Consider the following 16,593-nt stretch of genomic DNA (forward strand, 5'->3'; position numbering starts at 1 on the left):
TAGAATGGTGAGCAATTTTACAACTGTTTATCTTAAGAAAACAAAATTACAAGCCTGGCAATGGTGGTGTAAGCCTTTAATCTGTCTGACTCTGGCAGAGACAGGTAGATCTCTGACTTCAAGGCCAGCTTGGTCTACAAGAGCTAGCTACAGAGAAAAAACAATAACAACAAAAAAAGGAAGAAAGAAAAGAAAAAATAGTAAAAACAAAGTAAAATTCCTTATAGTCTTAGAATTTTTGCAAGATTTCTTCTGACTTTATTTTTTTCTCATACATTCAGATTGCATATTATCTACTAAAAAAAAGTAACAGGAGGGTTCTTTATAAACCTTGAAAAGTCAGCCTATCTTTAAACAGTAATGCTATCCTAAACAGTGTGCAAAGTTGAGTGGTTACCATTTTTTATTGATTGATAGGATACCATTTTATAATCCAGATTGTTTCATTTTTATCTAGTAGAAAAAACTGACTTGACTGTGAGGGCTGGGAATATAATTTGGTAGGTAAACTGCCTCCCTTGGCTCAGTCCCTAGTGCCATGTAAACTTTGTATAATGGGCCTGGCGGTGGTGGCGCATGCCTTTAATCCCAGCACTCAGGAGGCAGAGGCAGGCGGATCTCTGTGAGTTCGAGACCAGCCTGGTCTACAAGAGCTAGTTCCAGGACAGGCTCCAAAACCACAGAGAAACCCTGTCGGGGGGGAGGGGGGGGGGACAACTTTGTATAATGGTAGAAGCAAGTAATTCTAGCTTGGAAGGTGGGGTGGAAAATCCTAAATTCAAGGTCATTCTTAGTTGCACAGCATGTTTGAAGCTAGTTTAGGCTGCATGAGACATTTCAATAATAATCTTCATTAAAGAAAAAGGAAAGGACAGCTAAAGCCAGCCTTGGTTGCACGTCCAAGAACCTGTCCAAAATCACTTGACAATGAAGCTGTGTGAATGTATTTTTATTGCATTTCTCACCAGTTGGTGTGTAGTGATCTGGTTAGTGCACTGAAACAGATGTCCTACATAGCTTTAAACGTTTTTTTTTTTAAAGATTCTCTGTTTTTTCCCCCATTATAGCGCTGGATAAAGCAAGCCTTGGAAGAAGGGATGACTCAGACATCATCTGTGCCCCAAGAGACTAGAACACAGCACCTATACCAAAGTAATGAGAATAGTAATTCTTCTAGTATCTGTAAAGACAATGCAGGTATGTATCTGATCTTTTTATCAATTTAACATGAAACAGTTACCATCTGAGGTTCACAGTAAAAATTTTAGTGTTGGTACTCCGATATAAAAAAGAATAGTGTGTTCTCTAAATAGTTACTTTACATCTGTCTTTACAGAGGAAGAGAAAGATCTCGAGTCAGGGATCAGTTTTCCCAGGACGACAAAGAAGGAAGTAGACAGTATACAGATAACAGCAGAAATGGTTATAAAAAAGGTTAGATACGTTTAAAGTAGTAAGTTTAGGAAATCTTTATTTGTATTTTATAAGGGGAGGCAGTAGAAAGTGGTGGAATTCTAATGTTCAGGAAGAAAATGAAAATATAAAGTGGCTTGTTGGGTGGAATCTGGCAAATGGGGCTGGAAATAATGAGATTATGAGAAATGGTTGTTTTTTTTTTTCCAAGGATTTGCCCCTAAGACATATTAAATTCCTGAGATGACTTGGCTTTAAATCTTCTGATCCATTGTCTTTCACCATGTTTTATTGCAGACCTCTAACAGATAACATTGGTGCACTGACTTATGTTACCTTTTTGTTTCTGTATTTGCTGCACAAGGTTTCTCTTTTTAATCTAGGCTGGTGTCAAATTCATCCTCCCCAGTGCTCAAATTCAGAAATGTACCACCATCTTTGTCTTCACATGTTGCATAGTTTTTTTTTTCCTTTTTGCCAAAATTCTGTGGTATCAGCATAATTAGTATGTCCTTGGGATGGGAGATTGTCACTCAGTGGTAGAACATGTTCTTTTAGCTTTTGTGGTGCCCTTGTTTCAATCCGTGACTCAAACAAAGAAATAAAATAAACCATTTTCTGTGATTTCCATAAGCTTACCTCTAAATCAGTTTTCTGAATATTATATAATCAAAACATACCATAAACAGGAAAGTGGAGGAAAGTAAGACAAGATGATTGCTGCAAGTTCAAGACCAGCCTGGGGCACCTAGCAAGACCCTATCTCAACAGAAAACAAAAATTACAAAATATATTAGTTACTACAACTCATGTTAAGGCTACAGCTAATATAATTTTTCAGAGTTTTACTTTATATTGTTTTGGGGGTTTGTGGATTGCTCTTCTTAAACCACTATTTGTTGACTTGTTGATTATTATGGAGTTTAATAGAATTTTACTAGTTCATCTACTGAGACAGATTCAGGTTTGATTAAACATAATTTTTGAGGCAGATTTCCCTCAATTGTGTCAACTTTTAGACAGCTTTTAGAGTGTAGTTAGAATAGCTGAATTGGACTGTAAAGTGTGACTCCCTCTATCTGTTGGGTATGTAGTGTAGTTATATAGATAGTTAATCTTAGAAAATAATAACTGTACCGCAGTTCATTTCCTGGCTTTCACATACTTAGAGAGAAATTGTCTTTGTTACTACATGTCCTCAGTAGAATGGAATTAGCACTGTTAGTCACCAACCTTTATTACATTTCTACCTACATCCTAGCAAGCAATGAGAAACATCTCAGAACACACCTTGCCCTTAAAGAGTCAGTGTAAACAGAAGGAAAGAGTTACATAAAGAAACCCATCAGTAGTCATCATTTAAATGTGGTGTGAGTCATAAGGAGTTCCTTTGTTGTGTTTCAAAAAGCTTTGTTTGCAAAAATACTAAGTTGATGAAGAGAGTGAGGAAATATATGATACAGTAGAAAAAAATCGAACAGATCTTTGAAATCCAGTTCTGTATCCTTAAACTGTATGATGTTACTAAATATCTCTGATCGTCATCTGTAAAGTAAGAATAACAATCCCTGCTAATAAGCTCAATAGTATTATTTATAAAGTGCTTAGTTTAGTATCAGACCCATAATAGAAATTGCTGCTGACATTCTACACAGAATACTTGTTCTTGTCTAGTATGAGCTACCTAGATTAAAAATAATAAATTATTCCTCTGGTGTGGTTGCGCCTAATGTCTAATCCCACTAATCAAGACTGGTGAGAAAATCTGGTTTTTGAGGCCAACCTGGTCTATATAGTAAGGCTGTCAAAAGGAAAAGTCAGAGGATGCTAGAAACTAAAATTGTATAAAAGAAGATGTATTACCATTGACACAGGGAAGAGATATGATGTTTGTTTGTAAATAACATTTATATGACCCCAGGGATACCTTAATAGTAACTGAAAAGTTCAGAGTTAATAACAGTTGAGTAAAGTCCTTGGTTAGAAGTAAATATGACTTAAATACTAAGAAAATTAATGAAGACAATTTTTTCAGCCTCAAAGTTAACAAAGCTAAGAAACAATCTGGGAATAGTCGTACTTGGATATATGATGCAAAAAAACATTATTAAAAATACATTTTAAGTTTACACATAAAGGAAATTCTGTATTCACTAATGGAAAGAATAAATTCTATGCACCCATATTCTTTCTCCTCCAACAGATTCCAAGGAAGCATCATTTAAAAATTGGATTCTCAGCTTATCTAAAATTTTTCAAAGAAAACTTGGAAAGGTAGTAATAAAGTACTTTGCTAAAAATACATAATTACCTTCCCTGTGACCATAATGGCTGAGTTATCATAGCACATCTATAAGAGCAAAGGAGAATATGGAACAAAACACCTAGATTAGGGCTGTGAAATAGAGGCATGGTAAATTGCTCTGGAGTTTTCAACTACTTGAAAGATTGTTAAATGATTGGATCCTTTGCCAATGCAAGTTCTAAGTGCATTAAAATATTTTCTCTACTATTTTTGGGTTCTTTTTGTTTTGGTTGATTGGTTTTTGATTTGTTTCAGTTTATTTTTTTGAGACAAGGTTTCACTATGTAATCCTGACTAGCCCCAAACTTGCCATCTTCCTGCCTTAATCTTCTATATGCTAGATGGAGGTATGTACCACCACACCCAACACTTTAATTCAGATAGTATTAACTATTGTTTTTGTGGCCCTACTGTCTTTGAGTTAATATAGTAATAAAATGATTTTCAGTAAAACAATAGAACAGCAAGAGCCAGGTAGTGGTTGCCCACACCTTTAATCCCAGTACTCAGGAGGCAGAAGCAGGTGATTCTCTGAATTCAAGGCCAGCCAGGGCTATACAGAAAACCATGTCTTGAAAAACTAAACAAAGGACAAACCAATCTGTTCATATGCTTTAAAAATATTTATAATCATAAACTCACTAGTTGTGGGTACTTTATAAAGATGTAGACACTAAATAATTGTGTACAGAATATTCATAATTGCTAATAGTTCCAAATTACATAGATAAATTTTTAAAAAGACAAACTCCAACTGATTAAAGAGTAATAGAATTTGTGATTTTGAAATGTGTTCACCTACATGATCTTGATGAAATAATATATATTATCATTAACATTTAAAGAAGTATAAGAGTGTGTGTGTCTACTTGTGTGCACATGTGCACCTACACATTTGTAGTTTCAAAGGACATCTTGCAAGAATCAGTTGTTTTCCTTCTACCTTGTGGATCTTGAGAGTTGAACTCAAGTAATCAGCCTTGACGACAAACCTTCACTTTCTGGGGCATCTCATGGGCCCTTTTAATTTTTATTCTTGGTTTGAGGTCCTCACCCAGTATAAAAGCCTTTTATTTGATCTCTGTTACCACAATTTATAAAATAGTTTATACTTGATTGGTTTTATCAAATTGATCTTAGATCAGGAGAAAGTGTCACTTGTGAATTAGATTTACTCACCTCCTTGAATCTGCAAGAGGTTTAAAGGATATTGTATATGACCAGTTCTCTTAGGAATATAAAGTTTCCTTGATATTTTTTTTTTTTGACATTTGAAATGGAGAAAGCAACATCCACTCATGAATTTGATAGTGTCGTGTATGATTGTTTAATGAATTTATCTAAAAACATTTGCCAGCTGTATTTATTATGAAAACTAAACTTTTAGATGAGCTGTCTGGGCATGGTGGTATATGCCTTTAATCGCAGCACTTACGTCAGAAGCAGGCAGATCTCTGGGGTTGGAGGCACAACTGATCTACAGAGCAAGTTCCAGAACAACCAGGACTCCACAGAGAAACCCTGTCTCGGGGTAGGAGGAATGAACTGTCAAAACTGGAGAGATGACTAAAACACTTTCTATGTAAACATAAGAGGCTACGTTTGAATTTAATTCCCAGCATCCATATAAAAAAGCCAGGCATGGCTGAGTATTCCTATAATTACCACATTGAAAAGCAGACATGGGCAGATTTCTGGAGCTTGCTGGCTAGCTAGGCAGCCTAGCCAAAGCAGTGAGGTTCAAGTCCAGTGAGAGACTGTCTCAGGGACAAGGTGGAGACAGTAGAGTAAGATATCTATTATCCTCTGGCTTCTACATGCAAGTGTACACACCCACCCACACATGGATTTGCACACATACGCCACACATTCTACAAACCACCCAAAAATATGAATTATCACGTTTTCCCACTGTTTTGTTACTATTTATCATAGTCTAGAGTTTTTAGCTATACGCATACGTCCCTCTTTCCGAAGGAAAGGGGGTGTACGTACTGGTAAAGAAGGATGAGTGTTGTCATATGAAAGTAATAGAGTTAGTTATGTACCAAGAAAAGTAGCAGGAAAACTAGTAGACATTTATAGATTGGCTAAATACAAAACCATATGTGAACATTAAGATGGGCAAATGGAGAAGTATGTCCTATTCCTAATTGTAATAAAAAGTAGAGAACAACCCAGGCGGTGATGGCACACACCTTTAATCCCAGCACTCGAGAGGCAAGTGGATCTCTGTGAATTTGAGGCTAGCCTGTTTTACAGAGCAAGTTGGGGGGGGGGGGAGAACTGGAAATCCAAGTCCCTCAGTGATGAGGGTGGGTGGGTTTAAAACTTGATTAGCTGAAAAGGGTCATGAAATGTCATTAGTGAGGTTGCTCCCTAAATTACAACTGATTGTTGTATCAAAACAAAATTGAATTGGGAGGCTAGTATTTCCAAGAATATCAGTATTCCTAGATGTGGTGTGTGCCTAGAATCCCATCACTGGAGAAGTTGAGAAAGGAAAGTCCTAAGTATGCGCCAACCTAGACAAGCATTACAAGACCCTGTCTCAAAGGGGGTGGGGGTGTTAATGTCAATTCCATATTGTTTAAGAAGTAGAATAACTTTCAGAAACAAGATCAGTATATTTAGAAACCAATGGAAATAAGGTAGGGGAACATTGTAGCTTAGTGGTAAAGTACTTGCAAGAAATATACAAGGATCAAAAATGTGTATAACAAAGAATAGTCTAATGGAAATAAATGTGTTTAATTCAGTGAAGAACGATTATAGCTGTTTTTGTTACAAAAGATTTGCAAAGAAGGAAAAGTGCTAGTAGACATTTGCTACCTACTAGAAAGGTGGAGTAGGAATCAACTCCCTAAACTTAATTTTAAGTATAATTTAGGGTGTCAAGGGATGGCTCAGTGACTAAAAGTACCTGCTTCACAAGCCTGAGGACCTGAATTCAGATTCTACAACAGTATAAAAAGCAGGATATGTAGGTGTAAGAATTCAGATTCCAGAACCATCTAAAAAACAGGTGAGTGGTGAGATGGTGTTGTGGAGACAGACCACAAAAGCACAGGCCATACCTGGAGTATGCTGTGCTATAGAGCTGAAGAGAGAACAAACTCCCAAAAGTTACCTCTGGCCTCTACACAGGTGTAGTATAAATGGACACTTTTTTTTTCTCTTAAGTATGAATTAGGTAAGGGATATAGCTAAATATATAGAGTGTTTACCCAGCATGTATGGGTGTCCTGCAATTGAACCCTCAAAGCTTTGCTCCTATAACCCCAACACTTGGGGGACTATGGCAGAAAAATTGCCAACAGTGAGTTCCATCTCAGCCTGGACTACATACTGGGCCACGGTGAGAACCTGCTCTCAAACACACATAAGCATACTGAGTTACAGACTCAATATATTGAGATCATTAAAAAAAAAAAATGGGGACATACTGCCAAACCTGAGAACTTGGACTCAATCCCTGAGATCCACATGGTGAAGGAAAGAACAACTCCCCTAGTTGTCCTTTGACTTTGAAGTGCACAACATTGCATGTATGCATCCATATACATTTATACATGACATGAAATATTTTTAAAAGCCAAATAGGAATTAAAAATTAAAGGTCATAGATCAGTAAGTGACATTTTCGTAGTTTTAGGGATAGAATTGCTAAGACGTAATTGTAACAAGCAAAAGATAATGACAGATACATTAGCTAATAAAAAGCATTGTAATAAAGGCAATAAAAACTTTTTAGATTTATGTTTTGCCTATACCTATCATGTACATATACCACATATGTGCTTAGTTCCCCTTGGAGTTCAGAAGACAGCATTAGATTCCCTAAAACTGAAGTTAGAGATGGCTATGAGCTGCTATGTGGGAACTGGCCACTGAACCTGGTTCCTCTGTAAGAGTAGCCAATGCTCTTAACCAGTACCATCTCTCTAGTCCCAGTAAATACATTTTAAGAGCAAATAAGCTGAAAAGGTATATTTGTAACATTTTTGACGATCAACATCTTTATAGAACTCTTATAAAACATTAAAAAACAAGAGAAAGACCCACATACAATGGCTGAATGTGGGCAGATAATTTACACAAGAATAAATACAAAGGTAGTAAATATATGTAAATGTGCGAGTGTTCATCATGAAGAATGAGGAGGCAGTCAGCAGTCCTGTTTTGTAGCTCTTTGTGCTATTTGTCTTGAAACATCCTCTTGCTGAATAATCTGCTGCTAGGCTGGTGATCCATAAGCCTTAATAGTCTGGTCCACCTCCAGCACTGGGGTTACAGACAAGAGTGCAACTATATCTTGACTCTTCATATTGGTACTGGAGATTCAAACTCACATTCTCAAGTTTGCATAGCTCCCAGCCTCATAGTCATTCTTTAACAACAACAAGAAAAAGCCCTATATTTGTCCTAATAATAAGTACAGAAAAAAAGGATAGAGAACAACATTTTTAGTCATTGAAGTACGTTTATAATTGCAATAAAGGAGAATATTTAGTACAGGTTAAATTTTGGCAATATTAATGTCATTTACTCATTTTTAAAGGGTATTCATAAATTAGACATGGTAGCACATGCCTATATTTCCAGGTTTTGGAAGTTAAGAGAAGGATGCTAGTTTGAAGCCAGCCTGAATTACATGGCTAGTTCAAGGTCACTTCAAAGTAAGACCCTATTTCAAAAACCCAGGCTAGCCCCCAAAGAATAAGAACTTAGAAAATTTTATTCCTTATTAGAGAAATTTGTGGGAAATCATTTTTACTTGCATGGGTGGGTTTAAATGCATGGTGGTTTGTTTACATAATCTTGGGAAGTATTGAATCAACATTTTTTAAGAGATGAGTGTATGTGTATGTTAGACATACATGAAATTTGACAGCTGTATACAAAAAAAAAATCAGAAAAGAGATGATAGGCTACTGATCTGTGAATTCCGGCAGTCTCTAGGTCTGTCTGTTGAAAATAGCATCCTAAGTGTTCAGTAAATATCTTTAAATAGATATCACATTCATTCATTTGTATGGCCGCTTCCTTCAACTTTCCTACCGTGATCTTTACTACAAAATAAGTCTTTAGTAGTTAATTTTTGAACTTCCAGTACAGGGTTCTTAAAGATTGGCTTTGAAGTCTTTAGAAGTGTTTAAAAGTTACTATGCAGATTAGTTTTGAATTACATGTTTATTTGGTTTTTGTACCTAAGCACATTAAGAGTAAAACAACACATAGGCCAATTGGAAAGTTACTCTTTGCAGTGTAGGAAAATTAAAAATCCCGAGAAAACAGAAAAATAAATATTGTATCCACTTAAACATAATCAGTGCCTCATACCTCTTTGTATTGGTTATTCTGTTGAGTCCAGTAGCTTCACAGTTCTAGTTCCATACCATTATATCACCAGAGTGCTGTTCCTAAGCACATCTCTGATAATGATCCAAACTTTGCCTTGGAAGCCTGGTATGATTGCCATTGTTCCCACCAAGCCATGAGGCTATAGTTTGGTATGCTTTTATTAAGACTGTAAGGCAGGATGGTTACAGATGGAAGCTCTGTTTGCAAAAGCTCCCGTCTAGGCTAACTTGATCTTCAGTACCATATAGGCTAGGGAAACATGGACCAGGTGCTACAACATCTAGTTTTTCTTTCTATATATTAGTCTTCAATATAGGGTGATGAAAATAACAGTAATGTTAGGATTTATAGACATGTTAAATTTTCATTTCCGGTACACTGTACAATGCCTGGTATACAAGAAAAACTTTGGTTTTTGTTTTGTTCGCTGAGAATGGAAGCCATAGTTTTGTTCAAGCCTAGGCTAGCCTTCAATTCTTAGGCTCAAGCAATTCTACCTCACCCACCTGAGTAGCTGGGGCTACTGCCCCTTGACACTATATCTGACTTTACATACCTTGAAGGGTAATTTACATTTTTTTTTAATTTTCGTTCTTACTGAGGGCCCATGGTATGCATGTGGAGTTCAGAAGATAACTTTTGGGAGTTGGTTCTGGTTCTCTGCTTCCACCTTTACATGGGCTCCAGGGATTGAGCCACAATTCACCTTTACTTGTCAGATATCTCAGAGGCCCTTTGTAACTACTTGAGCCTACTAATTTTTTTTAAAGTCTTATTATTTATCCCAGGCTGGCCTAGAATTTGCTGTGTAGACTAAGCTGACTTAAATTTGAGGCAATCCTGTGTCTGCCTCAAAAGTGGTGGGGTTATAGTCAAGTTTAATCATACTGGTAAGAAACTTAAGTCAAACGTATTTTACATGTTTTCTCTAAGGTCTTTGAAAAGAGAATAAATATATAATGGCCTTTATACACCTAACTTTGCATGTAGTATATGTTAATGATTTTAACTATAAATGAATAAAAGTATATTTTTCCTCTGAGATATGTTTTTCCTGAAGGTCCTCTTAAACACAAGTAACTATACTACATCAAATACAAAACATAGTCACTAAAATATTTAGTATAATAACTTGCTTTTTTTGTGTGTACCTAAGAATACAGAGTTAGTCTAATCAGAAGGAGTTTTGTTTTGTTTTTAGTAGTTGAGAAGTTTTTATAGGAACCATTTCTAGCTCCTAGTGTTCAACGTTTGACCACTAGGAGCTAGGTAAGTGTCCAAGATCATGTGTGTCTCCTACTGTGTTTGCTGGAAGAGCTGCTGAAAGAGTACACAGATAAATAAGGAAAGATGGATATAGGTGTGACAACCCAGCAGGTGGTAGTATAAAAGTAGAGAATGGTTTAAGTACTTCACATTAAAATTGTTCAGACTCATGTGGAGTTTCTCTGGGACATAGAATGCTTCCGAAGTTACAGTCATTGTAGTGATTAGAAGTATGTTTAGGCATTGGGTTTGAGTAGAAGATAATGGGATGAGGCATAAGGAGAGTTATGAAGAAGGACCAATTACAGAACCCTTTCTACCTAGCCTTACAGTAAAATATGATTCAGTTCTCATCCAAGTTTTGTGTTTCACAGACTTACTGAGCCCTTTAAAGAAATGGAAGTCTCGCTATCTGATGGAGCAGAATATCACCAAGTTGCTTCGGCCTCTGTCTCCAGTTACACCACCCCCTTCCAGCTCAGGCTCAAAGAGTCCCCAGCTGTCCACACCTGGCCAGACTCACCCAGGAGAAGAGGAGTGTCGAAATGGATATAGCCTCATGTTCTCACCAATCACATCTCTTACTACTGCTAGTCGCTCCAACACTCCTCTGCAGTTTGAGGTGATTGGGGTTTGGTTGTTGGGAGTGATTGATATGAAAGTCATTATTTACACTTCCTCTTCATATATTATTTCAGGAGTTTATTAACTGTCTTCTTTCTTCATCTCATTAAGAAAACCTTAGGATTGGACCAGTGCAAATTTATGAGATTTGTCGTGTGTGTGTGTGTGTGTGTGTTGTGAAAGTCATTAACATGCCTATAAAGAAAATATATTCACTTGAACTCTGGAAAGAAAAAAAAACATGGAGTCACTATGGACTGGTAGCTGGTAGCCTCTTGCTTGGCAGCCCCTGTTCTTGCCAAAATTGGAACAGTGCTGCCGAGATCCCATTCATTTGTCTTTTGGCATTCAGTCCTTCAGTCTCCTTAATTTTAGGTAATAAGTATGCTAGATCTTCATCTTTATTATATTTATCAGTCAAAAGAAGTGTCTAGGTGCCTGTGGTACCCATTAGTTTCCCAAGCCTGGGCACTCAGACTGCACTGTGGGCTCATGTATGTGTGCTTAAGACCTTTTAACTATATAGTGTCTTTGCAGGTTTTTTGGTAGCTCCACTATGGCCTCAGGGAACAGAGACTTAGAAATACTGTGGTATGGCTTATGGTGAATGTGTTTGTTGTTTTTGTTGTTGCTGTTTTGTTTTGGTTTTACCACTCCAGGTTTCTTTCCCTCTGTGTTACAATGTGTTAGGACTGAGAGACTAAAAGGCTAGAAACATGCCTTAATGGTTGGATTACATTAGAAGTATATGTAGTAAACTGTCTCTAAAAGTTATACTCAATCACTTTAGTATTCAAGTTCAAATGGAAGATGTAACTATAATCCATGTGTATTAAAACCCATCTTTTGCATACGTGTTGCTTTAATTAAATAGATATTCTGTGGTGGGGGACAACTTGATCCACCCACTAAAAAGTCTGATTTTCTTTTCTCTGTTGTTGTCTTGATAAAGCTGAATGTCTAAGAGCCACACTCTTGTTGAAGCTTTTATGAGTGTGTAGGATTCTTCTTTGGCTAATGTAAAAAAAGATCTAGCAACTATGAAAGCAGAACAATGTCCTCTTTTCTAACCCAGTCATTATTCATTTGCTATAGAGCAAACATTTCTGGGTGGGAAAATGTCATCCTGGTTACATTTGATTTTCCCAGTGAAATTATATTCCACTGCCAACTCTTTTTAATCAGATATTAAAGCAGAATTTAGACCATTGTAACTTTTTCTGCTTAATAGTTAAAACTTTCAGTTAGCAATTAGAATTTCACAGTACAGTATCCTAAAAAGAAATTGTCCTTGGAGTGCAATCTGTTATAGGAATGCACCTTATCATGACAGGTTAGGTTAAGCTTCATTATTAATGTTATAATTAATGAAACTAGAAGTCTTCCAAAACAAGCAAGTTTATACCCAGCACATTTCCTTTTTTTTTTTTTTTTTTGGTTTTTGAGACAGGGTTTCTCTGTGGCTTTGGAGCCTGTCCTGGAACTAGCTCTGTAGACCAGGCTGGTCTCGAACTCACAGAGATCCGCCTGCCTCTGCCTCCCGAGTGCTGGGATTAAAGGCGTGCGCCACCATCGCCCGGCTCCCAGCACATTTCCTATCCCTTGCTGCATGTAATAATGATAAAATGCTATGTAAATGCAAGATCTTTTAAAAGAGAGAAAGAATGTGGATTTTGGTGAATCTCAGTCTAAGTATACAGTTAAAATACCAGGAAGCAGGCTGACTCGGCAGTAAAGCTACTTGCTGCCAAGTCTGACCACCTGAATTCAGCTTAGCAACCCACATGGTAGAAGTAGAAAACCAGCTCCACAATTTGAACCTCTGGCTTCACCACAGAGTCATAAAATAAATAAATGTAAAATTTTAAACATTAAAACATAGGATTTAAAGACATGGCTCAACAGTCAAGAGTTTCCATTGCCAGCACCCAAATTGGGTGGGTTCCAACTACCTGTAACTCCAGCTCCAAGGGATGGAACTCCCTCTATGTCTTCCTTAGGCACCTGCACTAACATGTACAGACACATACATATGCATTCACAAAATTTTTAAAAATAAGTTAAACTATTTTAGGGGCCCAGCGATTCAGAGTAACTGTTCTTGCCAAGGACTGGACTTTGATTACAAGCACCCATGTGGTGACTCATAACCCTCTAACTCCAGTTCCAGGGATCTGATACTCTTTTCCACAGGCACATGGTGCATAGACATACATGCAGACTTAACATACAGGGGGGGGGGGGCAGACAGAGAGAAAGATATTAAGGCAGTGTTGCCATTCTCACATCCAGACATGCCAGTCTTTGTCATCATTCTGATAGCAATGTTTTTTTTCTACAGTTGAGTATGGAAAGGTTGGTTTGCAAGCTTTTTTTTTTTTTTTTCATCAAAACTGACACAGCGAGTTGGGACTAGGTCATACATCTAAATCCCCTCAGTTTGAAGACAGCTGTTAGTCTAGAAAGGAAATAATACATTGAAAGGTGATACAATCTGAAACTTAACTGCTGTATTGTTCTTCCAATGTACAGTTATTTGGAAGAAGAAAGTGTTGAAATAAAATTTTCTGTTAAAAAATTTAAAAGTAAAATAAAATACAGGCTAGAGTAACTCTAGTTAAGACCTCTGGCCTTTCTTCAGGACTCAACTTTGAATTCACAACACGCCCACATGGCCTCTCTCACCTATCTATAATGCTGGTCTTTGGGGTTCTAATGCCCTCTTCTGATCCTGCCAGGTACTGCACGCATGTGGTTACACGGACATGCAGGCAGGCAGGCAAACACATAATGTAAAAATGGAAAAACTTTGAATAGAAAACGTACATTCGGAACATATATAGTACTAAGGGGATGAGGTGTACACAGTCAAGAATGAGCTCTTCAGGAAGAGAAAGAATCTAGAGGAAGAATAAAAGTAACTTGAGAGAAGAACAATGCCCACTTAACCTTGCCTTTCCCTTCTGGTGTCCTCTCAGGTGCATACTCTGTCTTACACAGGTTCTAGTGTGTCTTGAACATCTAGCACCCTCCCCACTGGAAAGCATTTACTACCCAAACCTTGTTTTGCTGAAGCAGCTCAGTATATCCTATTATGGCATGACGTACGTCTGCTATCTGGGCCACAGTTGACAGTCTATATATTGAGAACCCTCCCCTTACTCCAGCCCCTGGTATCCTGAGTCCTTGTTATAGCTGCCATCATCACTTTACTGTTGTCATTTATATCACTCTATCAAGAGCTCACTGTTCAGTCCCCATTATAGAGGTACTGCCTCAGCTAAATGTCCTATCCAGTGTAGGTCACAGAACAAATATACATATACAAAGTATTTTTGTTGGGTTTTGTGTGTGTGATGGGGAGGTATTTTGTTTTATTGTGGTCCCTAAAATACAATGGATTGTAACTCTGATAGAGCCATTCAAGTCTTAAGAGGAACTAGCCATCTCTCTCTTCTGTTAGTTCCCAGGTATTCCCCTGGATAATTCAAAATCGAAGCCTGAAGCTAGTAAGGAAGTGAAGAAAGATGGTGATCAGAGGGGGTATAAGGTGAAGGACCAGAGTTCCTCTAGGAAGAATAAGGATTTGGGTACTCTCACCATCCCATAAGAAACCCCAAGTCCTCTAAAAAAATTTTTAAAAAAGAAAGTTTAACACTGTAACATTTCACGTAACTTTCCTGAGTCTACTTGAGGTGTTTACTTACAGCATGAAACATACCTAATTTTCCTTAAGTGCTTTCCAAGACACCATGACCTGTCTCTAAAAACCAAAGAAACAAAACCAGCCAGTGGTGGTGCAAACCTTTAATCCCAGCACTGGGGATGCAGAGGCAAGCTGATCTCTGTGATTTGAGGCTAGCCTGGTCTACAGTGAGTTCCAGGACAGTCTCCAAAGCTATACAGAAAAACCCTGTCTTGGAGAAAGGGAAAAAAAACACACCAGGAAGCATTTAACAAATCACTTTGTCCATGGAGATGAGTTCTACAGTTAAACATTTCCCCTGTACATTCTTAACCACACCTACCCCCTCCTCCAAAAAAAAAAAGTTGTGACTAACACCCATGCTTATCTTTCTCTTGTGTTTTGCTTCTTTTTTTTTTTAAGGTTTTTTTTAGAGTTATTTAATTATGTATACCGTATTTTCAGTATTCTGTCTGCATGTATGCCTGCAGGCCAGAAGAGGGCACCAGACCCCATTACAGATGGTTGTGAGCCACCATGTAGTTGCTGGGAATTGAACTCAGGACCTTTGGAAGAGCAGGCAGTGCTCTTAGCTGCTGAGCCATCTCTCCAGCCCCATGTTTTGCTTCTTGAAGTAGATGAATAACAAGATGCTTTTCCCTCCTCTAAAACTCTTCCCCTGAGAGCTACTCTATGCATAGTCATAAAGGGTAGTTATCATACAGTCTCAATCACACATGGTAGCTGAGAGTGAGTGCATGAATGTGGTCCTGAATGTGTGGAAGGGCTGGAAATCTGAGTGAATGGGATGCTAGGCATTCACAGCAAGTAGATTGAATCTTCTGTGTAGCTGGGAAAGTAGAGCAAGGAAAATTAAGTAGCTGTATATATGTTGTGGGGTTGGTTTTATTGCTGTCATTTGGGAGAAGCAGTGGCTGAAGAGTTTCATTAAAGAAGAAAATCTTCAAAGGATACAGATTCTGTGTGCTGTCAGAGCCTTGTTAAAGTAATGAATAACATCTGCATGTTAACAAGGAAAGTAGAGTTGGTCGGTGCTGTCTCATTATTCATCATGCATATGATGACTTATTTGGGGGCTTAAACTGACAGCTCTGCATTAGGCTTCAGGTGATAGTTGAGCAGCTTCCTTTGGAAACCCAACTTTCTTCAGCTTTCCTTCATCTTGTCTGGAGAGCCTTACTGCGTGTAAATATGCAAGGAACTCTGGGTTATAGGCCCTTTGTTCTCCAGTGTCTGGGATATGTATGGTTGCTCTACAATAATTGATACCTCTTAGGCTATCAATGAGTGCATTTCTTGAAAACCCTCTGCTGTAAAGATCCTAAATTCAGATTTTAGTGTTAACTTTTTTAAAAATATTTATTTATTTATTCATTATGGATACAATATTCTGTCTGTGTGTATGTCTGCAGGCCAGAAGAGGGCACCAGACCTCACCTCATTACAGATGGTTGTAAGCCACCATGTGGTTGCTGGGAATTGAACTCAGGACCTTTGGAAGAGCAGGCAATGCTCTTAACCACTGAGCCATCTCTCCAGCCCTAGTGTTAACTTTTATTATAAACTTTAGACAAAAGTGGTGACTATTAACCCTATAAATCTACACAGAACCTTTTCCTCTTAAAGAGAAAGTTATAATCTCTATCTTTTAGAAAATAACCAATTTTTTAATCCCACTCTCTAAAATAATTAGGGCCCAACTTCCTGAGAATTTTGAGTCAGTAGGCTTTTCTATAGATAATTAAGAAACGGAAAAGATCGTATTCCCCTAGTTTACTGTTCATTTCCTGGGTGTTGGGAAAGCGTAGGTTGTTCTGACCTTGGTTGCTACAGATTCTAGTATAGCAGGGATTTGATATTTGATGTGGTATTTGGATTTCTGGTACCTTCTTTGTAGGCAGTTGACCTAATAGAG

General features: G+C 37.6%; 1 protein-coding gene across 11 annotated transcripts in view; it reads left to right on the forward strand.

The window, feature by feature from the left end:
• The window catches only part of Setd5 (SET domain containing 5), a 76,923-nt gene that overhangs the window by 50,080 nt on the left and 10,250 nt on the right, over nt 1-16,593 (forward strand). For all 11 annotated transcript variants that reach the window (XM_050148536.1, XM_050148534.1, XM_050148539.1 and 8 more), the window contains 2 exons: nt 1,068-1,197; nt 10,723-10,970. In XM_050148536.1, the coding sequence (XP_050004493.1) occupies nt 1,068-1,197; nt 10,723-10,970 (378 nt within the window). The remainder of the gene's footprint in view (nt 1-1,067; nt 1,198-10,722; nt 10,971-16,593) is intronic.

This window comes from Alexandromys fortis, unplaced genomic scaffold, assembly GCF_014885135.2.
Source record: "Alexandromys fortis isolate MF-2015 unplaced genomic scaffold, M_Fortis_MF-2015_v1.1 scaffold_59, whole genome shotgun sequence".
Lineage (NCBI taxonomy): Eukaryota > Metazoa > Chordata > Mammalia > Rodentia > Cricetidae > Alexandromys > Alexandromys fortis.